At 36.6% G+C, this 26,094-nt stretch overlaps 1 protein-coding gene across 6 annotated transcripts in view; it reads right to left on the bottom strand.

The window, feature by feature from the left end:
• RBM27 (RNA binding motif protein 27) overlaps positions 1 to 26,094 on the bottom strand; it is an 83,995-nt gene that overhangs the window by 18,630 nt on the left and 39,271 nt on the right. For 4 of the 6 annotated variants that reach the window (XM_029217167.1, XM_029217171.1, XM_029217168.1 and 1 more), the window contains 11 exons: positions 25,103 to 25,252; positions 22,688 to 22,832; positions 22,091 to 22,244; positions 19,773 to 20,069; positions 18,077 to 18,217; positions 14,226 to 14,345; positions 12,777 to 12,851; positions 12,472 to 12,636; positions 10,332 to 10,436; positions 10,036 to 10,227; positions 53 to 163 (listed from right to left, as the gene is read on the bottom strand). In XM_029217167.1, the coding sequence (XP_029073000.1) occupies positions 53 to 163; positions 10,036 to 10,227; positions 10,332 to 10,436; positions 12,472 to 12,636; positions 12,777 to 12,851; positions 14,226 to 14,345; positions 18,077 to 18,217; positions 19,773 to 20,069; positions 22,091 to 22,244; positions 22,688 to 22,832; positions 25,103 to 25,252 (1,655 nt within the window). The remainder of the gene's footprint in view (positions 1 to 52; positions 164 to 10,035; positions 10,228 to 10,331; positions 10,437 to 12,471; positions 12,637 to 12,776; positions 12,852 to 14,225; positions 14,346 to 18,076; positions 18,218 to 19,772; positions 20,070 to 22,090; positions 22,245 to 22,687; positions 22,833 to 25,102; positions 25,253 to 26,094) is intronic. The other 2 variants (XM_029217170.1, XM_029217173.1) reach the window with 2 other exon arrangements.

The raw sequence follows: 26,094 nt of genomic DNA, 5'->3' as shown, positions 1-26,094 counted from the left end.
TATAACTGGAAAACAATCTAGTTCAACTCTTATTTTCAATCGTTAAATTTACCTCCTCCTTGACTTCCTCTTCCTCAGTCTCAGTGGATACAGAAGGCACCTTGGCCTTGTGCCATGATATTTGTAGCCGACGGTCTTTGAATTTTGACCCTTGGTTTGCAGGCTAAAATAGATTTTAGAAGAACACAAAAGTTTGTACTCACACTTACTAATGATTTCTTCAAATTGTGTGCTATTAAAAGTTTAGTGACTTGAGGGAAAAAAAAATCTGTTAAAATGGATCTACAAATAATCTCCAATGAGAGCTAGAAAAAGTGAAGTTCTTTTTAATTAGAAGACCACATGTCTGGTTTTCCCAGGATAGTCCATGATTAATGTTGATGTCACATAAATTTTAAGATCTGTCTTGGTTTGGATGATAAATTATATAGTCATTCTACATAGAAAAGTCATGATGAGGACAACAAATACTGTCTTAATATGATTATTGGCCTTTGGCTTTGATAATCTACATATTTAGAGTAAAACCTTACAAATATAAGTAATTTAAAAATTATCTATTCATCTCATTACATCTCTTATATCCTCATCTATATCTGTTAAAACTATTCCCACTTCTTTTCCTGAAATGCTATATAACAATGACAAATACTCTGCAGCTCATCTTCGCATCCCACAAATGTTAAACACCTATTATCCTATCTCAGGGTAAAACTACGCAGTTTCAAATGTATTTCTTGTTATTACTGTCTAAACATTTTTTTCCTCCCCAGCAAATTTCAGTAAGAGAAACCAAAAGTTTAATTTTAAGGACAAAGCAATAGAGACAAAAGAACAGAGACCCAAAGTTTCATGAAAGTGAAAGCTTAATCATTCCTACAGCTTTCCTATCAACAGATCCGGGTTGTAGAATATCCCCAATTCTTGGTTCAGTCCTAAAATATGTAATAGAAGGGGCTCTTTTAAATTTGGGGTTTCACCCTAGCTTTTCTAGGAAAAATATTGATAAACTTCATGAAGCATTTGCAAAATATTTCCATAGAACACTCAGATCACTGCACGGCAAGAATGTACATTAGGCCAGATGCATACCAGTCAATTACTGTCTCTGCTGATACCACAGCCTGTGATTTAAGGAAAAGCTCCTATTATCCCTTGTAGGTGTTACATGTTTATAACCTGACACCAAACATTTTGACTCATGGGACAAACTAAAATGACATATCAAAATGGCCCTAACCCAAATATACATTTACCATCTTTTCAAAATCAGGTAGTTACTAAGTGAGTGGACATTAAAAGTTCTCATCACAAGGAAAAAAAAATTTTAACTATGTGTGGTGACGGATTTTAACTAAACTTATTTTAGTAATCACAATGCATATGTATACTGAATCATTATGTTGCACATCTTAAAATAATACAATGTTGTATGTCAATTATATCTCAATAAACCTTGGGGAAAGAAAAAAACAGGTAATTTGTGTAACAGACATCCCTTGCCCTTACTCTATCCTTTAACATACAGCCCAATTATAAAGATTTCTTCAGCATTTTGTTCATTTCTATATTATTTAAATTCTTTCCAGCTTTACTGAAGTGTAACTGACAAATAAAACTGTAAGATATTTAAAGTGTGCAATGTGATGATTTGATTCACTGTGAAAGGATACCCCATCGAGTTAATTAACACATGCATACCTCACGTATTTATTACCCTTTTGGGAGGGGGGCGGGGGAGGGGGGTTATTAGAACATTTAAGTTCTACTCTCCTAGCAAATTTCAATTACATAATACAGTGTTGTCAACTACGGTCACCATGTTACACATTAGGTCCTTAAACTTTGTTATTTGAATTTTTAAGTAAAGTTATATTACTTTTATTAGCAAGAAAAAGCAATATAAAAAATTTTAACCTATATTAACTGGGTTGCTTTCCAAAGAGGGTAGCAGTTCTATCTTCCAAAAGAAATTTTAAGGCATTAGATGTACTGCATATATATTACTGAAGGAAGAAGGAGAAATTTAATGTGTATGCAGTCAGGAACTAAGAATATAAAACTCCCACTACCTAACTTGTAACAAATAAGATTAATAAATAGAATAGAGATGTATTCTAATAATACCAAGTCAGGAACTCTCACACACCACCGGTGGGAATCTAAACTAATAAAACTGATGCAGTTCACTCAACAAGTCCATGTATATCCAACAGAAATGTACACGTATATATGAAAAGACATTTAAAACAATGTTCACAGCAACACTGTTCATAAAAATGAAATGGAAATAACCCAAATACCTATCAATAGGAGAATGGAAAAATAAATTGTGGTATATATATATACAACTGAAAACTATACAGCAATAAAAATAGCAAACTACTGTTACATGTAATAACACGAATGAATCTCACAAACATAATGTTAAGAAAAAAAAGTAGACACAACAGAATATATACTATGTGGTTCCATATATATAAATTTTCTTAAATATGCAAAATAATACTATAACATTTAGGTGATAAAAATACAGTTGATTCTCGTTATTTGCAGTAGTCACATAAAGTTCACCCAAGCACTGAATTAGCAAACACTGAACCATTGTTCCTAGGGGAAATAGAGGGTTAGGTTCCTATGAATCTCTGGTCAAAACATTTTTGCCAATGATCAATATGTAACCTTGTTTTATGTTTAAGGACATTACTTAATATATACTGTTGATTCATTAACATTGAACTCATGGCCCAAACCATGACAACTCATGCCTGAACAAGGCTTATCTCTAACACACATCTTCACCATAAGGCACATCACTACCTTACTGAACACTTACACAGCACTTCAGAACTATACTTGGAAGCCATTTTAAACAGTGAAATCACCAATGGAAAGCACAAAAAAATGAGAGAAATATGGCACTAAATAGACTGCAAAAAAGACTTGTTTACAGGATGAGAGCTGAGATGAGAAGGCAGAACATCACCTCATTTGACCTCCACTGGGAACTTGTGCACTGGTCAACTCAAACTTTTCACAGTTCTGCACATGTCTGAAAATGACCACACAAGCACTTCAGGTATTGATTTTGAGGCTGTAATAAATTTTAGTGGGTAGGTGAATGTGCAATGCAGTATCCACGAATAATGAGAATCAACTGTATAAAGAAAGCAAGGAGGTGATTATAATAAAGTGAGGCTAGACTTTTTCTGAGGAGGAGAGAAGATAGTGACTGGAAGGGGGCAGAAGGAGACTTTTGGGGTGCTGGGAATGTTCTATTTCTTGACCAGAGGGGCAGGTAATATGGTACCTTCTGATAAATCACTTAACTATACATTTCTTATTGGTATAGTTTCAATAAACATTTTAAGTTGAGTATCATCTTCATAATTTCAAGAAAATACCAATTAGCCAAGGTATTTATGTTAAAAAAGCAATGTTTAGAATGCACCTCTGTATTTATAAATGATCCCATTTTGGTAATTTTTTAAAATTAATTAATTAATTTATCTTCGGCTGTGTTGGGTCTTTGTTTCTGTGCGAGGGCTTTCTCTAGTTGCGGCAAGCGGGGGCCACTCTTCATCGCAGTGCGTGGGCCTTTCACTGTCGTGGCCTCTCTTGTTGCGGGGCACAGGCTCCAGACGCGCAGCCTCAGTAGTTGTGGCTCACGGGCCCAGGTGCTCCGCGGCATGTGGGATCTTCCCAGACCAGGGCTCGACCCCATGTCCCCTGCACTGGCAGGCAGATTCTCAACCACTGCGCCACCAGGGAAGCCCCGGTAACATTTTTTTGATGAGAAACTTAATATATGTATTCTCATATTCGTAATTTTTTTCTATAAATATATCCAAGAATAATAACTACCTTGTAAGAGTAGGCCAAGATTAAGAGGTGAGATTTTTACTTTTTATTAACCGAATTTTGACCCTTTGCATGTATTAATTTTTTTAATTAAAAATACTTTAAAAAATTTAGGACTTGCCTCATATACCTATCAAAATATCTAATTTTTCTATATACACATATATATTCTCTCACACGCATATCTATACCACAGCTTGAAATAATGAAATAGTGGAGAAAAGTTAGATGTCCATCAATACAGGACTAATTAAATCTAGTACAGTACATCTATACAATAAATCACCATGCATCCATTAAAAACAAAGCAACATCATATGCACAATTAACAGTAATTGCCTACGGGGAGTGGAACTGTATAACTGGAGGTAGAAGGAAATGTTATTTTTCTTTCCTTTTCTTTTTCTTTTGGCCACACCACGCGGCATGAGGGATCTTAGCTTACCGACCAGGGATCAAACCCGTGCCCCCTGCATTGGAAGCATGGAGTCTTAACCACTGGACCGCCAGAGAAGTCCAGGAAATCTCACTTTTCATTGTACATACTTTTCTTTTTGACTATGTATATGTGTGTTGCCCCTCAAAATAAATCAAATATTAACATATATAAATATGTGTGAATATGAGCAAATCAATTACATATCATCAATAAAAAATTATATGCAGTAACTTAGAAGCATGTAGAACCTTAGAGGTAGAAGTTACGCAGAGAGAAATTCACCTACACAGACATTTTCCCAGATCAGAAACTGATGCCAAATCTGTGCCAGTCATGATTCATCAATCCCCTGACTGGCAAAGATGAAAAAACAAAACTTAAGTGCTGTTGAGGATATGGGCAAACAGGTGCTCTCACCCAATGTCACTACAAGTTTAAATTAGCGCAACATTCCTGGAGGGTTATCTGGCAAGCTGTACCAAAATTTTAAATACACATACGCATGCCTTCGATCCAGTCATCTTGCTCCTATGAACTAACCTAGGGCAATGGTTCTCAGTGGGAGACGATAATGTTACTCTAGAGGGCATTTTGGTGGTCACGCTGACTGAAGAGCACTTACTAGTATTTAGTAGGTGAGAGCCAGGGGTGCTAAAGGTCCTGCAATGCACAGGACTGTCCACATAACATTATTTCCCTCAAAAACGCCAAATCCAGTAAGATGTATATAACATTGTCCATTAACAGTGAAAAAACAGGAAACACCCTAACTAGCCATCCTGACTGACACCATGAAGAAAAAGACCTAAGGAAGAAAGCCAACACACTAGGATAGTAGAGGAGAAATATGAAAAGAACCTGTGTAGCTGAGTTTCTTAAATAATCAATCCTAAAACCTCCCTACCTCTAAACTTCTTGAAAAAAAAGAAAATAAATGTCCATATTTTCCAAGTTATTTATCTGTTACTTGCAGCTACTAAATGCATCCTGAGAAGCATTTACTATTTTCATAATCAGGAAGAAGAAAATAAAAAAATCTACTTCCACTCTATTATTACTGAGTACAACTCTAAACCACACTACCATAGCTCAAAATCTTTGTAGTTAAATGATGCATACTATTGAAAAAATGCCAAAGTACAGTTCAAGTATTCCAAACATTCAGTATAAATAACTTTCCCTGTTGAAATTAGCTGAACCTCTCTTTACCCAGGAGTGAAGGAAAGCACCCTAAGCTCTCATCCTATCTGTGTCCTTAAGCAAGCCTCTATGACTTAAAATTTTCAGCTTTTACCTAAACTTTAATGTTAAAATACTTAAAGGAAATTCTTCATGGTCTTTGATACCCTCCTAACTCTGTCAAATGAAAGATATATAAATAAGGATTCTTTTTTAAAATAAGTTCTTTTGGGACTCACTGATTTTATCTTTAAAATATACAAAATTCTATTTATATATTACATGATATTATTTCCCATTTTTTAATTTATTATTATTATTATTACTTTTTTTTTTTTTGTGGTACGCGGGTCTCTCACTGTTGTGGCCTCTCCCGTTGCGGACCACAGGCTCCGGACGCACAGGCTCAGCGGCCATGGCTCACGGGCCCAGCCGCTCCGCGGCATGTGGGATCTTCCCGGACCGGGGCACGAACCCATGTCCCCTGCATTGGCAGGCGGACTCTCAACCACTGCACCACCAGGGAAGCCCTCCCTTTTAAAAAAAAAAAAAAAAAAAAAAAATTATTTATTTGGTTGCACCAGGTCTTAGTTGCAGCAGACACGCTCCTTAGTTGAGGCTCGCCAGCTCCTTAGTTGCAGCAGGTGGGCTCCTTAGTTGTGGCATGCGAGCTCTTTGTTGCGACATGCATGTGGGATCTAGTTCCCTGACCAGGGATCGAGCCCGGGCCCCCTGCATTGGGAGTGTGGAGTCCCAACCACTGTGCCACCAGGGAAGTCTCATATTTCCCATTTTTGAACTCAAATATTTAATATATAAAGTAATAAAATAATATATACCAGGGGTCTGCAAACTACAACCTTCAGGCCAAACATGGCCCAGCACCTTGTTTTTGGTGGCCTGTGAGCTATGAATTATTTTTACATTTATAAAAAATTATTAAAAGAAGAAAAGGAAAAAGAAGAAGGAAGAGGAAGAGGGAAGGACAGGTTTAGAGAGAGGAGGAGAAGGAGAAAATGTGACAGAGACTGTATGAAGTCTGCAAAAGCCTAACGTGTTTACTATCTGGTTCTTTACTAGAAAAAGTCTGACTAGTGATATATACTATTAAAATATTTATATATTATTATACATGTTTTATGTTGTTATAGATAACTTCCATTGTATATAAACATTCTCTGGATTTTAAATTTGTGTATATAGTTGACCCCTGAACAATACAGGGATTAGGGGTGCTAACTCTCCATATGGTCAAAAATCTTGGTAATAACTTACTGTCAGCCTTATTATTGAAAAAAATCTGTGTACAAGTGGACCAGCACAGTTCAAACCCATGCTGCTCAAAGGTCAACAATTTTTAAATTTACTCATTTTTTTCATGTACGTATCTGGGACGTAAAGCCCAAGATTAACACATATCCTCAAATTTGGTTTTAACATATACAGTATAAAAATGCTGGTGTTTCATCTTAAAAATGAATGTGAAGTTAAAAAGGCTGATTTTAAAAATAAGATATGTTCCTTTGGAAAGCACAGAAAACAGAGAAGAGCCTAGAAGGGAAAAAAAATTAAAACTACCTTGAATTCTCCCACCCAGAACTAACAATTTAAAGCAGTTCCACTCTAAGCTTATGTATACTCTCCTATCCCACCTTTCCTTAACCTAAAAGACAATCCTGAGAATTTTCTTATGTCATTATTCTTCAAAAACATGTTTTTAATAGCAGCAAAGTACTGTTGAGCGTTTAGATAGTTCTCATTTTCACTATTATAGAAAGTGCTACACTGAGCACACTTACAGTTTGCAGAATCATTTGCATAATTTCCGTATGATAAATTCTTAAAAGTGGATCAATGCAGGGGTCCTCAACCCCCGGGCCACACAGCAGGAGGTGAGTGGCAGGTGATCAAGTGAGGCTTCATCTGTATTTACAGCCACTCCCCATTGCTTGCATTGCCACCTGAGCTCTGCCTCCTGTCAGATCAGCAGCGGCATTAGATTCTCATAAGAGCATGAACCCTACTGTGAACTGCGTATGTGAGGGATCTAGGTTGCACGCTCCTTGTGAGAATCTAATGCCTGATGATCTGCAGTGGAGCTGAGGTGGTGATGCTAGCACTGGGGAGTGGATGCAAATACAGATTATCATTAGCAGAGAGGTTCGACTGCACAGAGACCCTAATAATTCAACTGCTTGCAGACTCACATCAAAACCCTACTGGTGAGTGGCATGTGAAAACAAGCTCAGGGCTCCCACTGATTCTGCATTATGGTGAATTGCATAATTATTTCATTATATATTACAATGTAGTAATAATAGAAATTAAGTGCACAATAAATGTAATGGGCTTGAATCATCCTGAAACCATTCCCCCCTCCCCTCCGGTCCGCGGAAAAATTGTCTTCCATGAAACCAGCCCCTGGTGCTAAAAAGGTTGGGGATTGCTGGATTAATGAATACAAGAAAAAACTGAAGGACTCTAGAATTAGGTCCTCACACTTCAGAACAGCTTCACTAACACCCATCCATCACCTTTTCATACAGATATGGTTGATCCATGATCCTTTCACAATCATTAAGGACAGTAAAAGAATACTGAAAATATACATTTTACTTTAGCCTTTGTGGGATTATAAAAGACCTTGAAGAAGAGTTACCCTATAGGTTTGCTAAACCTACTTTCAATAATGTCTTAGGCATATGTATTTCTGTATTTTTTTCAAAGAAAGCATACTATACTGCAAGTATCTGTTACAAGTGTAAGTGTGTTTCTAGCACTCAAGACTGTCTGATAGCACCCTATCAAAATAAAAAACAAACTACAAAACACCATCGAAACCAATGGTAGTGTCTCATTCTTGAAGTTGCCTTACCAGCCTTGGCTTTGTTTGCTCCTTCCCCAAATGCCTGGACATGTCCCTTTCCGCAAGCCAAGTGCCGTATTTCAGACTTAACAAATATATGTATATAAAAGTTGGTTATTGGGGCTTCCCTGGTGGCACAGCGGTTGAGAGTCCGCCTGCTGATGCAGGGGACACGGGTTCGTAACCCAGTCCAGGAGGATCCCACATGCCACGGAGCGGCTGGGCCCGTGAGCCATGGCCGCTGGGCCTGCGCGTCCGGAGCCTGTGCTCCGCAATGGGAGAGGCCACAACAGTGAGAGGCCCGCGTACCGCAAAAAAAAAAAGGTTATTATTAGATACTCTAGAATGACTCTACTTATGAGAAGCAAAGAGAGCCATTTGAGCATGACTTCTGGATTAAAACTTAAAGATTTATATATAACCCTCAGGGTAGAGCACGCAGCTTCCTACCTAACAAAATTACCTACTTTTTGTAACTAAAACTTTCTACAGAGCCAAATTTATAAAAATTCTGCTTTATATTATTATACATTATTATCTAATGCACCTCACCAGAGCTGGCAGTGGGTCTAAATGCCCATGCCCAAGTTTTGGCAAGGAAATTCGAATATTATATACTCAACTCTGAGAGACAAAAATCGACATTCACCCAGCCTCCAGAAGAACACCCTGCCCATGTACAGTGCTCCTCCGTATATTATCTTCTTTACTCCTCAAAGAAGTCACTTAAAGACAATCTCACACTTTACAAAAAAAGAAAATAACAGGCTAGTGAAAAAACTGGCTCAAGAGTAAACAGACTGTAGCCCAGGTGGCTCTCAAATCTGGACATCTTATAACAACCCACCATTCTCTAATAGCCAGGGTGAAACAAGATTAATGAGCATCAAACTAATAAGAAACTATGGAGTGAAATCTTGCTCTTTAAGATTTCTCTCACCATCTTTAACACTCAATAGGGCTGAAAATGTTTTCTCTCAAAAAAGTTGTTTGAGGAATAGGCATCCTGGATGTTAACAGTCAATTGTGTATTTTTACCTTGGTCCTGCCACTTATTAACTGTATGATCTGGGGTGACTTTTTTAAGCTTTAGTTTTCCGATCTGTACACATGGGTTTCTACCTGCACTTTATACAGTTATTTAAGGTTACATGAGATCATGTATGAAAATGCTCTAGCACAAATAACACTCAAAAAATATTTACTGAATGAATTAATGAGTGGTTAGAAAGAGAATATACTGTTTATGTGCAAAATAATAAAAACATTCACCTGTGGCAAATATCTATTTGCATATTTGTCTAAAAGCAAGTGGTCACCACTGTACACAGAATATAACTAAACATGACTCTTCTCCTAACGAATTCTTCCTTTGGATTTCGTCTCCATCCCAGACTATTTTCACTTATTGACTATAAACATCTGGTAAACCATGTAATAAACCCTAAAGCAAAAATCAAATATAGCTTTCGAATAACTTGTTGCTACAAATGCATTTATGTGAAGTATTATGGAATATAGCATGAGCTGCTTCTTGACCTTCAAATATATTAATAGGAATTTGCTAATACCCATGATTTTACAACTTAATTTTCTAATCTATAAAACATTTGACATTTATACAGAAGGCATAAAGGAAATGCTAAATACAATGCTTTTAGAGTTGGCATTTACTACTTTAAAAACTTACTGAAAAATGCTGAAGTAAGTCATCTTTCTCCTCCTCAATGAATCCCCCAACTGTTAGTGCTTTAGGGCGGTGGTCCACCACCATGTGATTTAGTGAACCCCTTCCTCTTCCTCCACGGCCTCGGCCTCTTCCTCGACCCTGAGAGGACATGGTCTTTCCTCGACCCACAGGTAAAATACCTAATCGTGCAGCCTGAATAACAACAAAAAGCAGAATACAACACATTATCAGACTAAATCTAGGAAAACCATTTTTTGAGATGTTAAATGTAGTGGGTAACTCCTCTTAAATCTCACCTCAACCTGTAACTGACTGAGTTTTTTCCGTAACTCTGTTGTGTCTTCTCCTGAGGATAGCCTCTTGTGAAGGTCCAGTTCGGTATCTAATAGTTCTTTTTGGGCCTGTGGAAAAATTAAGAGTAAAAATGTATTTTTTAGACAACCTACGAAATCTTGTTCACAATATTACACTTACAGAATGACACACACCTCTTCTGGGTAAATGTGAAAGCACGCAATAAACATGGGTGTTTTAAGGAAAGTAACTTTACAGATATAATACTGAAAACATGTAGAGAGTATAATGTTATCAGTAGTAACAATAAACGGTATTACTGCTTAATAAGCAAGCAGTATTACAAATGCTTAATTAAGATGGCACAGCCCCTCCAGAATAGAGAGAGACCCCCAGGGTGGCTGTCTCCAGGTCGGCCACCTGTACACAGGTGTGTGAAGTTCTGAGGCACAGCTCCGTCCATACGGGGCCACTGTGTCCTCGGTAGCACCTAGGGCTGCTACCCGCACCCTCTGAAATCGGCTTTGAGAAAGATTTGTATCTGCGGGGCAGCTTTTGGCTGAAATGCAACAGATGTCGAGCCCTCCTTGTAAAGGAACATTGAGTTTTCCTCTTGTGACACATGGAATGCATCATAAGTCCCTCCCCAAGTCGTAGTTCACACACCCATCCTTCCGACAGCGAGTTTTGTGGTTTTTAAAAACAAAAACAATTCATTCTGATTACTGTCGTGATATGAAGGCATCATTTCCACGAGCTTTGGGGGATTTTTATGTGAAATAAACAAACTATCACTGAGGAAAAAAAAAAAAAAAGATGGCCTAAAAATCAGACCTTGGAAACAGTCATCTGAGATGAGGGAGCTGAGAACATAATAAACCATCATAAGTGAAACACAATAGGGCAAAATAAATTACACAATAAAAATTCACTAATAGTACAAACATAACAGTTACATAATTGCTTTCAGATCTGAACCCTATAACTATTGCCACTCTTTTTTTTTTTTTTTTTGGTAAGAAACAAATTATCAGCCTTTAGCTGGTGTGACTATGAGAGATTTTCTTTCCCCCATATTCTCTTAAATTTCTTTCCATAATTAAATGCTCTTTTCATAATTGGGGGAAATTTCAATTAAAATAACATTTTATTATGTTTTTAAAAAGCAATCATTTTTTCTTTTTTTAGATCATAAATTAATCTTTTTCAAAAAATTTTTATTGGAGTAGTTGATTTACAATGTTGTGTAAAAGCAATCTTAATGAAACACTTTACATTCCTTTAATAACAGACAACCACAATTTCAAATGTAATATAATATTGTACATAAAAATTTGCATTCTATATATATATATCTGACAGATTTATTCCCAGTTCTCAAAGGGCTGCAAATTTATCTAAAATCCCACTACAGAGCTGTAGAATAATGATGGAACCATGGTGTAAAAGCAAGTATTCTTCTACGGTAAGGAAACAAATAGAAATGAACAAAATTAGACTTAAATGGATCTAGAACTTTTGATTATTCTTTTCAATAGAAAGCCACATTTTTACCCATACTAAAGTCAATGATATCTTTTGAATATTAAAAGGGATGGCTGCATTACAACATTATTAAAAAAATAGAAAAAAAGCTGCTGAAATAGGAAATGTCTCTTTCCTTGCCATCACTCTAAGCAGTTACATCATCAGCATGGAGAACAAAAAAATTCAGTTAAAAAACATCTTTGTTCAAACCGGGTATTATCACTTCTTTCAGAGGGAGTGTACAGCATCTACAGAAACATTAAAAAAAAAAAAAGATACTTATAATTGTCTCACACTAGACTATTAGCTACCTAAGGATTCCACTGCACTTTTTTTTTTTTTTTTTTTTTTTTTTGTGGTACGTGGGCCTCTCACTGTTGTGGCCTCTCCCGTTGCGGAGCACAGGCTCCGGATGCGCAGGCCCAGCTCACGGGCCTAGCTGCTCCGTGGCATGTGGGATCTTCCCAGACCGGGGCACGAACCCGTGTCCCCTGCATCGGCAGGCGGACTCTCAACCACTGCGCCACCAGGGAAGCCTCCACTGCACTTTTAAAGTGCCAAGCACACCACAGATGTTCAATAACCCTATGCTGAATGAAAAATGCAAATAGGTACCTCTGTTTTTGTCTTTACTTTAGATGGTGTGGAGACTGCAGAAGATGTTTTTAACTCATCTTTCAATTGTGAGATCTTTTCTCCAAGCTCTTTTAAAGTCTTCATTATATTTGCTCTCTCTTCTGGTTTCATGTTTTTGTTTTTTTCTAGCTTGGATATTAACATCTATAAAATAAACAGCAAAAAGTAAAACTATGCTTAGTAAATTTTAGTTTAAGTAACCTTTAAAACTTTATTGGGGATATCTTTGTAAAATCCATTCCATACATCAATTCCAGCATGCAAATAATGAACATTTATCCTACCTTTTGGCATTCTATTTGTTTTTCTAACATTTCTTGCCTCTTTTTCCTCATATCTTGTTGTAGCTTCATTGCTTCCTGTATGAACAGGTAAAGAAAAAATCAGTAATGAATAACTAAGTTTGCCCATGATATATATGGCTACTACAGTCTCAACTCATTTCTTCTGAGTCATCCCTTATACGAGACAGATTTTCCTCCTAATCAAAAAATAGCTGAAGCCAGAGATGAAACCTTTAAACCTATTTTCCCCAACACTTCCAATATAAAAGAGTTTATGTTTGTAACTGTACTTTAATATTTAAAATACTGAACACTAATTAGCTGTATCTATGAGGTTTATTCAGTTAAATGACCTGAATATATATGTAAAGAAAAACAAGTTTTCACTTCCCCACATAATAAGCGAAATCCTTAGTTTTGAAGTTTGAAGTCTAAAAATAAAGTCTAAAAGTGACATGCAGCTATAGATTAGAAATGATAGCAAAATCTATGGATTTTTGCCTGGAAAATGTTGCCTCCAACCCCTCTGTTAATTAAATCTCCAATTATACTGAGATAATATATATAAATAACTATTTTATTTGAAAAACTCTTTGTGAGTTTAAATCTAAGATGATAATGAAACTCAGAACTGAGTCACATGAATAATAACTACATAATTGTTACACTTCACGTGAAACATTACCTAACTTACGAAGCCAGAAAGGAATTAAAAGAGAAAATAATGAAATAAAAGTGTTTGTTTCTCTCCCTTGTGGGGGGGTGGGGGGAGAGACAACAGCTCAGTGTCTTTTACTTTTACATAGAAAAAAGTTCTTTCTTTGTGCTTGATGTAGCCACTGAAAGGCAACTGCAAAACATTTTTTCTGTTTGCTCATCTTTTTTTCAAGTGTACAATGCATCAAGCAGCAGCTAAATAAATGTTAAAATGTAGTTTCATAACAACATGAACTGTTCAGAGGTGTTAATATAATCACTTAAGAATTCAACAGATCCCGGACTTCCCTAGTGGCACAGTGGTTGAAAATCTGCCTGCCGATGTAGTGGACACGGGTTCAAGCCCTGGTCCGGGAAGATCCCACATGCTGCGAAGCAACTAAGTTCGTGCGCCACAACTACTGAGCTTGCGCTCTAGAGCCTGTGAGCCACAACTACTGAGCCTGCGTTCTAGAGTCCGCGAGCCACAACTATTGATGCCTGCGTGCCACAACTACTGAAGCCCATGTGCCTAGAGCCCATGCTCCACAACAAGAGAAGCCAACGTGGTGAGAAGCCCACGCACTGCAACGAAGAGTAGCCCCTGCTCGCCACAACTAGAGAAAGCCCACACACAGCAACGAAGACCCAACGTAGCCAAAAATAAATAAATAAATAATAAATAAATGTATTAAAAAAAAAAAGAATTCAATAGATCCTTTCCTCTTGAAGGAAAAGAATTGAGGCTGTTACCTGCTTCTTTTTAAGAACTTCTTGGACATCGTGAGACTTTGATCCTGAACAAAGTTTTGAAGGTGTCTTTAAGTTTGAGGAGCTGTAGATCATTTTTGGATGGCCTGGAGTTGAAAATATCTATGAAACACAAATATAATTAAATTAAATCTTAGCAATACCTTAAAATAATATTTTAAAAAGACTCCATATATTTTTTTTACATTTAAAAACTTCATTTATAAAACAAGTTCTTTATACATAAACTCAATTGTCATTCAAATATAAAAACAAAAACTAATTTTAAGTAATAATGTTGTGTTTCTGAATACAATCACTTATCTTCCTTTTCTTTATATTTTTTTTAATTGTGGGAAAAAGAACAACAACTCCTGACATCTAGGAGCTAGACTGCCACTCACAGCTAGGCCTTAGTGTCCCCTTGTTAAACATAAACAATTTTCATAGAACATCAACCTCAGACAAGGTCACTCTTGTGCCCATGGTGGATCAAGGCAAAAACAAGATCACTCCATTATCACGACTGAACACACACACACACAAACCATGAATACTATCCAAACCATAAAAATGACTAAACATCTTTCTACCCTGGCTAATATGAGTGACTACAGCTTCTTTACCAATTACAGCTTTAGCATAATTCTAGTCTTCCCTCCTTCTAGGTAAACTACTAGGAAATCTGATCATAGAATTTACTCCTGTTTCCTTTAACCCTCCAACAAATCACCTAACACAGCCAATCCTAACATAAGTCCTTGCTAACACCCTCTAAATGAGATGTTCCATGGTTTCACTGTGTATACTCCCTCACTGAATAAGAGTTGTTCAACTACAGGTGTGTTCCTGGAGGTCTCTGGGAGGGTAATGTCATTAAGCTATTTTCCACAATGCCAAATAAGAATGCATGTTCTAATTGCAAACCCTCCTAAGAATTAAGGTACTTTGCAGTCATAATCTTAATACTATATTTAATCAAATGTTATGAGTTTACAACCAACCATAAGTAGTTAGCTCACAGATCTAACTTTGCAAGTAAAATGGTGACCATCTTTACTGTGCTTGTTTTGGTATTTAGATTCCTTTCTGAACAGAAATTTATTTTTAAATAATTTATAATAAATAAATAATATATAATTTATTTTTAAATTAACTTTGAATATATGATATAAGGGACACAGGATATAATACTAAGAAATTCATGGAAAATTCAATCATGCAATATATACAAATACAAAACTTATCTCAATCATACAATACTTAATTGTCCTAAAACTTAACCTACTTTAAATACACAGGAAACTCTCTCAAGTACTGTAGGAACCTGCAGAGATGATGTTCATGCTGTTATTACTATTTATCAAAATAAAAATGGCACTACCTACAAGTTACTGAGCACTTATTATGTGCGAATAAGCACTTCTCTTTTATGCTTTACTAATATGAAATTTTTTAATCCCCATAGCAACTGAGTTTATTGAAAAGGAAACCAATGCTCGCCAGTTATTTAACACAGCTAGTAAGAGGCAGGTCAAGTCAGTAAGGGCTGTGTGACTTCAAAGTCTGAGATTGCTTTTGTTTTTCTATCTTTTAGTATCGAATTTTTGAAACAAACAAAAGTACAAAATTATATATAAAAAACCTGACGTATCCATCAGCAAGCAGAATCAATCATCAATTTACATTATTTTATATAAAATAACCTTGTTTTATTTAAACCCCCAACTACATCATCATAGCACACACATTATTTTATCTGTAAATAATTCAGTTGTATCTCTAAAAGATAAGGACTCCTTTTTTAAGTAAAACTACAATACCGTTGTCACACTTAAAAGGTATAACAATTCTTTAATATCATTAAATAGTCACATTTCCAGATTCTATTATAATTTTCTAAACATTCTTTTCACATTTAAATTAGGACCTACTAAGGTCCATATAAATGCAATTGGTTATATCTCTTTAAAGTCTCCTTTAATTCCGTTTCCCTCTCTGTATCTTTCTTTTCTTTGCAAATCACTTCTGGAAGAAACCAGGTCATTCATCCTGCAGTATTCACTACAGGATTCTATGGTATCCTTTAACACGTCCCTCTGTCCTCTGAATTTCCTTTAAATTGGTGCGCAGTTCTAGAGCCTTTATGACATTTTTTCATTCTTTGATAGGATGGTAGTAATCTTCGACAAATTCCTCACTTTCTGGTTTGACAAAGTATTCTAGGCTCATCTGGAACACTGTCACCCCCAGATCTGGGAACAGCCATTTCTTCAAGGATCCCTGGTTCTTTTTGGAGCTGGGGGAAGGGGCATGTCAAGGTTCATTACCATCAGGCTGGGTCACTGTTTCTAGACCTTTTTGGTGGACAGAATTAAGAAATGTTTTGGAGGTTTTTAAAGTTGTCTAGTTTCTTCTATCCTTGCCGTAACCACCAAGACTTAAATTATATGGGTTACCTTTTTTGTTTTTTTCTATCATAAGTATATGTATTCATTGCCCCTACTTTCTTAAATAAACAGTGGCCGACTCTACATTTTTTGTCCCATTTTGCTCTTTTTACTTAATGTATCCTGATGATCACCTCATGGTACACATAAAGATATTTGTCATTCCTTTGCAAAGTTACACATATGCTATTGTATGCATGTACTACATTTTAAGTAACCAGTCCCCTACTGATGGACACTGGATTGTTTCCAGTCTTTTGCTATTGAAGAGAGTCTACATTCCCTAGCCTTGCTCATATGTCTTTCCATAGTTTGACTAGTATATTTTTGGCACAGATTCTTAGAGGAGGATTATTGGTTTAGAGTAAATGCATACAGAATTTTGCTAGATGCTGCCAAATTTCCTTTCACGGAGGCTGTACCATTTAGCATTACCATCAGCATATAAATTTCAGGTCCTTGTGGACATTATCCTGGTTTATTATGTAATTTTAAAAATGGATCTAATTTTTTTTTCTATCAGGCTATCCAGTTATCCCAATACCATTTACCAAAGAGTCCATACTTTCCCCGCTGAACTGAGATAATGTGTTAGCATATGATAAATTCCTATTTGTGAGTGAGTCTATAATCTCAGTCTTCGATTCTATTCCACTGGTCTGTCTCTTCATGTGCCAGTATCAAACTGTTTGAGTTATACTGACTTCACAGTATTTTTTAATGTCTAGGAGGGCTAACCCCACCTGTTCATTTTCAGTTTTCCTAGCTCTCTTGGAAAAAAAAGTCACCAATCTGGACAGTCATCATATAGATATATTCCCAAAAGGAAAGGAAACTACTTAAAAACATATTTCAAAATCTGACTTTTGGGGCTTCCCTGGTGGCGCAGTGGTTGAGAGTCCGCCTGCCGATGCAGGGGACACGGGTTCGTGCCCCGGTCCGGGAAGATCCCACACGCCGCGGAGCTGCTAGGCCCGTGAGCCATGGCCACTGAGCCTGCGCGTCCGGAGCCTGTGCTCCGCAACGGTGAGAGGCCCACGTACCGCAAAAAAAAAAAAAAAATCTGACTTTTGAATTGACTATGACTGAATCCCCTTTATGATGTTCTTAATTATATTAAAGAAAAAACATTATAAAAGGAATGGATTAATAGACATCTATTAATAAATGGCTAAAAATTTCAAATTCCTATTTAGCTTTCAATAGGAAAAGAAAATTTAACTAGCAAATTTCTGGCTCAATCATGGAAATTAGGGAAGTTTACCGGCCACATTTAGGTTAGCTCTCACAATTATCTTGATTGAGGAAATAAGACATTATAAATCTGGGTGCTAATCAATTTGGTAATTTCTTTGTGTCACTGAACAACTCTAAATATATTTAAAGGTCCACAGAAATATATACCTGGCAATCATCTCCAGCACCACCTGACTGATTCAACAAGTGTGCTGCATCACTCTGGTTACCACTTGCATGTCCAAGACGATGTTTCACAGGAACTTTGTTAAGAACATATGCACCCGATGTCTGTGGTTTGTTCATCATCTGCATATACAAAATAAACATATTTATGGTGGAAGTTCTTTTAACTGCCTAGGAATGATACAAATTTAGGACAGTAATTACCCTGGGGAGGAAGATAAGGAAATGCGAAGGACGGGTGCTTCAATCATCTGTAAGGTTTGATTTTTTTAAGTGAAGAGGTGGATATACAAATGACTGTTAGTATCCATACTTTTTTGGATGTTTGAAATTATGCATGCATATGTGTATATACTCATACAGAAAAAACTTTCTAATAATTTTCTTAATGTTCCCTTCAATATGTAATGCTTTTTAAGACTTAAAGGTTTTAATTGACAGTAGCTTAATAAGAATGTGATATGGCCACCCTAAAAACATAACATAATCTTGGGCTGCATTAACAGAACAGGGTCTAATGGATCACAGAGGTGATTGTATCACTCTTTCATATACCATTCAGCCGACACCTGGGGGAACATTTACCTTTGGCCCTAACATGAAATGGGGCAGAGACAAAAGAAATGCAGGCTTAACTGCAAATAAACACGATGATAAATGGAGTTAATACTATGTACTGTTAAAGAATCCTTTTTTTTTCAATCTGAATGCATTTAATCCAAACAAGAGAATGCCTAGGAGGAGATTAACATTATCATCAATATCTGAATGGTTTTAATGCATGGTGGTTTGTTCTTTACTTCGTTCATCTAGTCATTCAAATGTGTTTTGAGTGCTGTATGCCAGGCCTTGTTTTAGGCACTAGGGATCATATGAATACAACGGACAAAATCCCAGTCTCTTGGAGCTCCCATTTCAGTTTTAAAGAGAACAGAATTTTTCTATATGAGAAAAAGTGGGACAAAAGGATCGCTATAAGAGTGACTGATGCTGGGCTTCCCTGGTGGCGCAGTGGTTGAGAGTCTGCTTGCCGATGCAGGGGACGCGGGTTCGTGCCCCGGTCCGGGAAGATCCCACATGCCATGGAGCGGATAGGCCCGTGAGCCATGGCCGCTAGGCCTGTGCATCTGGAGCCTGTGCTCCGCAATGGGAGAGGCCACATCAGTGAGAGGCCCGCGTACCGCCAAAAAAAAAAGTGTCTGATTCTAACACAAAACAAAGAAGCTGTTCTAGATTCAAAGTTGTTCGGTCGTGGATGGCTATCATACTTTAGTGTTGAGAAGAATCACTAAAGGTATTTCTTAAATATGCAGATTTACGGTCCCATATCTAGAGACTGACTCTGTAGATCTGAGAAGGTAAGACCCAGGAATGTGCACCCAGATAAGTGATTTTGATGCAACACAGCACTTCTCAACCTTCAAGGTACATAAGAATCACCTGGAAAGCCTGTTAAAACGGATTACTGGGCCCCACCCATAGTGATTCTAATTCAGTAAGTTGAGGTGAAGCCTTAGAAACTGTATGTCTAATAAGCTCCTAGGAGATCAGATGCTGCCGGTCTACAAATCAAACTGAATGGCTCTGATGTAGAAGACCCCAGGACCACAAATTGAAAAACAATGATCTAGAGGATGGGACTAAAGGACCTTTAATTCCCTGTGAACCAGCAGATTACCTTCTGAATACCCCCATGTACCGTGGAGGGAGGAGACTGGGCCACCAGCACTTGCTGCTGATGAAGGTGCTGTGGCAGGTGATGGTGCTGCTGTGACAGGTGACTAAGTGTTTGCTGCTGTTGCAGGAGCAGCTGTGTTGGCGACTGTAGTGCTGGCTGCTCATTATTTTCCCTGTGCCACAGGACTCGAATGAACCGGTTGTTTAGAACTGCTTCAGTGCTGGAAATGGCTTTTCTGGCCTCCTCATTGGTAAGATACTGGATGAGGGCTGCTTCTGGATCTCCCTTAAAAGCAACCTATAAGAAAAAACAACAGCAACAACAACACACATAAATTAATGATTGTAGTTAAGCAAATATTGATAAATTATTGATAAAAAATTCAGAAGTAGAAAACAGCCTGCTGAAATCCATTGTGAATCCTATGTAAATAAAGTTAGCTATCCCTTAAAAGATAACATGTGTATTTCAACATTATATATGAAAGAATATTGGATTATTTAATAAATAATCCTAGTGATGTTATATAACCACTTGGGGAAAAGTTGTTAGGTTCCTCCCTGGTATCTTACACGTCCAAATAAACTCCAGAAAGAGAAAACATTTTACAAAAAAACAAACAAAAAAACCCAGGGAAAAAAGGTGAATATCTGTATAATCTGAGGCTTTGGAAAGCCTTTTTATGCACACCTATAAAGGCAGGACCCATAAAGACAAACAGCGAATTTGACCAAATAAAATTTTAAACCACTGTCAGTCCAAACCTGCCACAAACAAAATGAGTGACAAAACGAAAAAGTAATTTTCATATATATGACAGGCAAAGGTTTGGAAAAGCATTATTATAAATGCCTTCATAAAAAATGGGCAAAGACAGTGGACAGGTAAATCCAAAAGTGCTGCAAATGGTCTATATAAATTAGAGTCTACCTAGGAATAAAAACAAAGCAAATTAAAGCAAGTACAATTTTTCACTTATGAAACTGGTCTAAAAATTTTTAATGGATCCATATTAGAGTTTTGATGAGGTTCACACATTGCGTTAGGGAGCATCAACTGGCACAACCCTTTTGGAGAACAATTTGGCAGTTCAAATAAAAAGTTTTAAAATTCCCTTTAATTCAGCAATGCATCATAAAAAAATAAAAGGTTTATACAAAAGGAGGCTCACAATAGCATTGTTTTTATAAAAAATAGTAAGAACAACATAAATTCCCCCAAATAGAGAATAGTGCTTATATAAAGTATGGCCTACTGCTATGGAATGAGTTATGTCCTCCCCAAATTCATATGTTGAAGCCCTGACCCCCAACGTGACTGTATTTGGAGACAGGGTTTTTAGGAGGTAAATAAGGTTAAATGAGATCAAAGGGGTGGGGCCCTAATCAGACAGGACTGGTGACCTTACAGGAAGAGCTCTCTCTGTCTCTTCCCTTCCCTCTCCTTCCATCATGTGAGCACACAGCAAGAAGATGGCCGTCTCCAAGCCAGAGAGTCCTTACCAGGAACCAAAGTGGCTAGTATTCTGATCTTGGATTCCCCGCAAATAAATTTTTGTTGTTTAAGCCACCCAGTCTATGGTATTTGTTATGGCAACCCAAGCAGACTCATACTCATTTACATTAAAAGCTTCCTAATTTTTCTAAATGCCATAAAGAATAATGACCTAGGAAAAACTTAAGAGAAAAAAGGTAGTGAGAGATACATAAATCATATTTTGGTTTGATGGCAACACTGCGTGTCAGGGGTAACTGACTGAAATCCCAACTTTAAAAGACCTTCTAGTACCCTCAATTACAGCGTAACACCCAACCACAAATTGATAAATTCAAATATCTAACAAACACACAGCAAAATATAAAAGCTTCAATTTATTTGATGTTAGATTATATGTTACAGTGCCTAAAATTCTCAAGATTAGAACCATCCTTAACCAATTAATATTTCACAAAATAAAAGCCAGTCAGTAAACAAAATTGCAATCTTAGAAGTTACCAAAAATCTCACCTACTTAGTTAGAACACTAAAGCAGGTAAAAAAGTCATCTGTCCAGAGATACAACTATGAACAAAAATACAATAACTGGCCCACTGTCTTTCAGGAAGAGGTTGCAGAAAAGAACCAAATGAATTCAGAGGACAAATTCAGCACAACAACTCCGTCATAAAGTTGGGCATACAGATACACAGTGGAATTTAAAACACATAGCAGAGATGATCAGACTAATCACTGGCTTGTTTAAGCAAGGTAAGCTGATAGGAATATTTTTGAAGATACATTATATACATGGATTTTGTCACCAACATAGCTACACCTACCTGGATATTAACAATAGTTCCAAATTTGCTGAAGTGTTCATTGAGCTTGGTAATGTTGTTCAGTTCCTGAGGGATTTTCTTGACTTCTAATTTGGTGTTTGTATACTGATTCTTTCTCAAGAATCCTGGTTTACTCTGATTATTATTCCCTTGCCTGAAAGGAATATTAACAGATCTTGGTTACTTCTCCTACATTATGCCTAGGCAAGAGATAATCAGCAAAGAATGTAAGTTTATATTTATTCAAGTATCCTTTGTAAGCACTTAACATTCTTCAGAAATGACTAGGTAATTTTCACATTATCCTTATTACATGGGAATCAAACAGGTAGAGAGAAAGAAAGAAGACTGATGTCTCAATAATTCTAATACTGGGTTAGGCCTAGAAATTAGTACAAATTACTAATATCTATTATCAATATTCTGTTAACTTTTCAATGTTTAAGACATACTAATGATGCCTTTGGGAACCTTAGCTTTGAGGCACATAGATTGAAAATTACTGATTAATGACAACTCTTAATTTTACAAATTTACTACTGCAAACAAAAAACCAGAAACATCAATTAGATGTTACTAATTAGCAAATTATCTTACTTTCCCAGCCAAGGTTTCTTTGCCAGTGGCCCTTCCAAACCACTCATAGCTCTTTTCCGGCTATCTGGTTCAAGAACCACTCTGGTTATGTTGCTATTAATTGAAACAGGAACTGGTGGTTCAGTCTGGATGACAATGTTAGCAGCTGTAGAAAACAAAAATTAACATTACTGACTATGCGTTGTATTTGGGGAATTTCAAATGATTAAAATTATTTAGTCCAAAAGCTAAAAATCACTGTGAATAGCACCTGACTACTACCATTTCCTTTTCAGAAATGTTTAACAGCAAAAATAAATTATCAATTGCCTCCTTTTTCAAAAATACAATATGCACGTTTAAAAACTCCTAGCCAACTCTGATGTAATGACTGATTCAGGCAAGGATCATAAATGGAAGGAAAAAAAAATCAGTGAAAGGGTGTTGGAGAATAAGATATTTATCTGATGCCAAAGTACCACTCCACAAATTATTTACTTTACAATGGAGAGCTCTAACAATTACAGCAAGTGATCAAACTTATTAGGCCACAAATGGAGTGAAATATTTGTCTCCTTATAGGATTCAACAAGAAGTTCACATGGATAGGATACTACTATGGAATTATGATTTTCTTTTATGTGTGGCAATGATATTGCGCGTATATAGTACTGTGTCTTATTCTCAGATGTAAACTAAAGGATCTTAAAGTGTCACAATCTCCAAAATTTACTTTCAAGTGATTCAAGAAAACAATGTGAAGGGAGAGGGGAGGAAGGGGAGGAAGACAGAGAGAAGAGTGCACACAAGTGAGCATTCATGCCCAAAGCTGACAAAATGTTAACAACTGGTGAACCTAAGTGAAAGTATTCAGGTGTTTATTGCACTTTTGATTTTTTTGTAGGTTTAAGATTATTCAAACCTAAACATTGAAAGGAAAATTCAAAGCCAATGTTATAAATTAACACATTCCATTCACAACAGTTAAGACTAAAATACTATAAGACGCTGACCTTACGATAGGTTACCTGTCAGTGGAAAGAGGTGTGTTGAACCAAAAAGCAAATACCAACCCAAAACTGCACATGTTATATTCTGAGTATTCTCCATAACTTTAGCAACTCCACCAAAAGTAAAATCAGCAGCAAAGAATAATCACTGTGGGGCTGAAAATACGAACTTCCCACTAATTTCAGGTAATTTGGTAACAATATATGCCATTACAGCACAGAAAGTAAGAGCATATTCTTTGGAATTAGATAAACCTGGGTCCAAATGCTAGTTCTGTCATGTATAGCAGGGGTCCCCAAACCCCAGGCCAAAGACCAGTAGCGGTCCACACAGCAGGAGGTGAGCGGCGGGCTAGCAAGCTTCCCCATCGCTCGTGTTACCGCCTGAACTATCCCCACCACCACCCGCTGCACCATCCGTCTGTGGAAGAATTGTCTTCCACGAAAACTGTCCCTGGTGCCAAAAAGGCTGGAGACCGCTGATGTATAGAATAGAATAGAACAGAAAAGAATTAATAATGGGCAAGTTCTTTAACCTCTCTTCGCCTCAGTGTCTATATATAAAAAAGAGAATAAAAATAGTACCTCATTTAAGTTGTTGGTAAGGAATATTAGAGATAATAATGTATTAAAAAGGATTTAGTTTAATCTTGACACAAAACTGTTAACTGGTAGTAGCAATAATGTCATTAATGGCAGTAAAGAAGAGTTAATAAAATCAGGATAAGAAAGAAGGTAAGAAAAGGAAAATGTCCACCATATAATTAAATCAGGAAAATATCCTCAGGATGGCACATGGCCAGTCATTCAAACTGAAATTAAATACTGGAAATCTAACTATAATAAGAAGTAAGAAACTGGAATCTCATCAAACGCTTTAACCAAATTTTTTTTTGAGCGGAGGTGAAAGGATAGTATCAACCCATATTAAAGGCAATGCTTGCATTTAATCTTTTAAGATTTGTGGCTATGCTTTATAAAGGTCCTAACATATGGTTATAATCATAAATAATAGTCAAAGGATAATTTTATCATAGTGTTTAAAATTCTCAATGTTACTAGTGTGAAGCACAGCTCTTAAAACACAAAGTAGGCCATTAAATGATTAGTTCTTTGAGGGTGAGGGATCATGTCATTTTTCTATATCTAACATCTAGCATAGTGCCTAAAATAGCCTAAAGTCCTACAAAAAGAGCAATTAATTAACACTAGTATTATTTTTATTTAAAAATAAATATAAGCAGAATATATTTATTTTTATTTTATTTATGGCTTTAAAGTAAAATTTGGAGATATTCAAAAGCATTTGAGATTACACAGCACCCTTCAACGAGAGACTGTTGAAAGTATTTTTAGACCTTAGTGAGGTCAGAAATACTATGCCCAAATGACATTTAGCATGAGAAAAAGTTAAATGCATTCTTACCTCTTGGATTTGCATCCATATCTCCAGAGGTTAGGCCAATCAGGTTTGGGCGCTGTGTCTGTGTTCTTGAAAAAAACTGCCTATACTGAGATCTACCAGAACTGGTAATACTAGGAGCTTCTGGATTATAACCATCTGGTTCATAGGTATCTGAGGGAAAACAAAACAACAAAACATGAAAACAAATAACAGTAGTTAAATAATTTCCTATTATAAAATAACCAGAAAAATGAATTTTCTTCAACAAATATATCAACCCATATATATTTCTCTCTTTGAATTATAGTATATAGATAAACCTACTGGAAGTCAAAGAAACAAAAATGTTCCAGTCACAAAACACAGACATGCAAATCCATTCTGAATTACTGATATATTTCTGGATTCGTTTATCTAGCCATTTTTGTCCTCTATATTAATCACCTAATGCAAACTTAAATGCACATTTTTAAGAGAAATTTTCACAAACATGAACGCCATATACAAATGACTGGCTGGGTTTCCTCTGTTATCACGTCTCACCTAATTTCTCGGTATTCTTTTAATTGGGGGAAAAAAACCAATCTATTAATTTGGTTATCTGCTTTTTTTTTCTTTTTTTGGCCGCGCTGCGCAATATGTGGGATCCTGGTTCCCCAACCAGGGATCAAACCCACGCCCCCTGCATTGGAAGCACAGAGTCTTAACCACTGGACCACCAGGGAAGTGCCTGGTTATGTGCACTTTAAACTGGAGAGAAAAGAGCCAATTTCATATGTAAAACATATCTCAAATGTTTTATTTCAAACAGCTAAATAAGATACATTTTATGTTTAAAAATGTAATCATCATTTTACTACCACCCGCTTCATCAGTGCCACTTTTATCATGTTCTCTGTGTTTTCTCTACAACTAAAACTTTATTTATTTTTTTGGCCACACTGTGTGAGGCATGCGGGATCCTAGTTCCCCAACCAGGGATGGCACTCACGCCCCCTGCAGTGGAAGCACGG

Source organism: Monodon monoceros, unplaced genomic scaffold (assembly GCF_005190385.1).
Source record: "Monodon monoceros isolate NGI ecotype Baffin Bay Population unplaced genomic scaffold, NGI_Narwhal_1 Super_Scaffold_12, whole genome shotgun sequence".
NCBI lineage: Eukaryota > Metazoa > Chordata > Mammalia > Artiodactyla > Monodontidae > Monodon > Monodon monoceros.
Note: the sequence above shows the minus strand (reverse complement) of the source record. Positions and strands in the feature narration are given on the sequence as shown.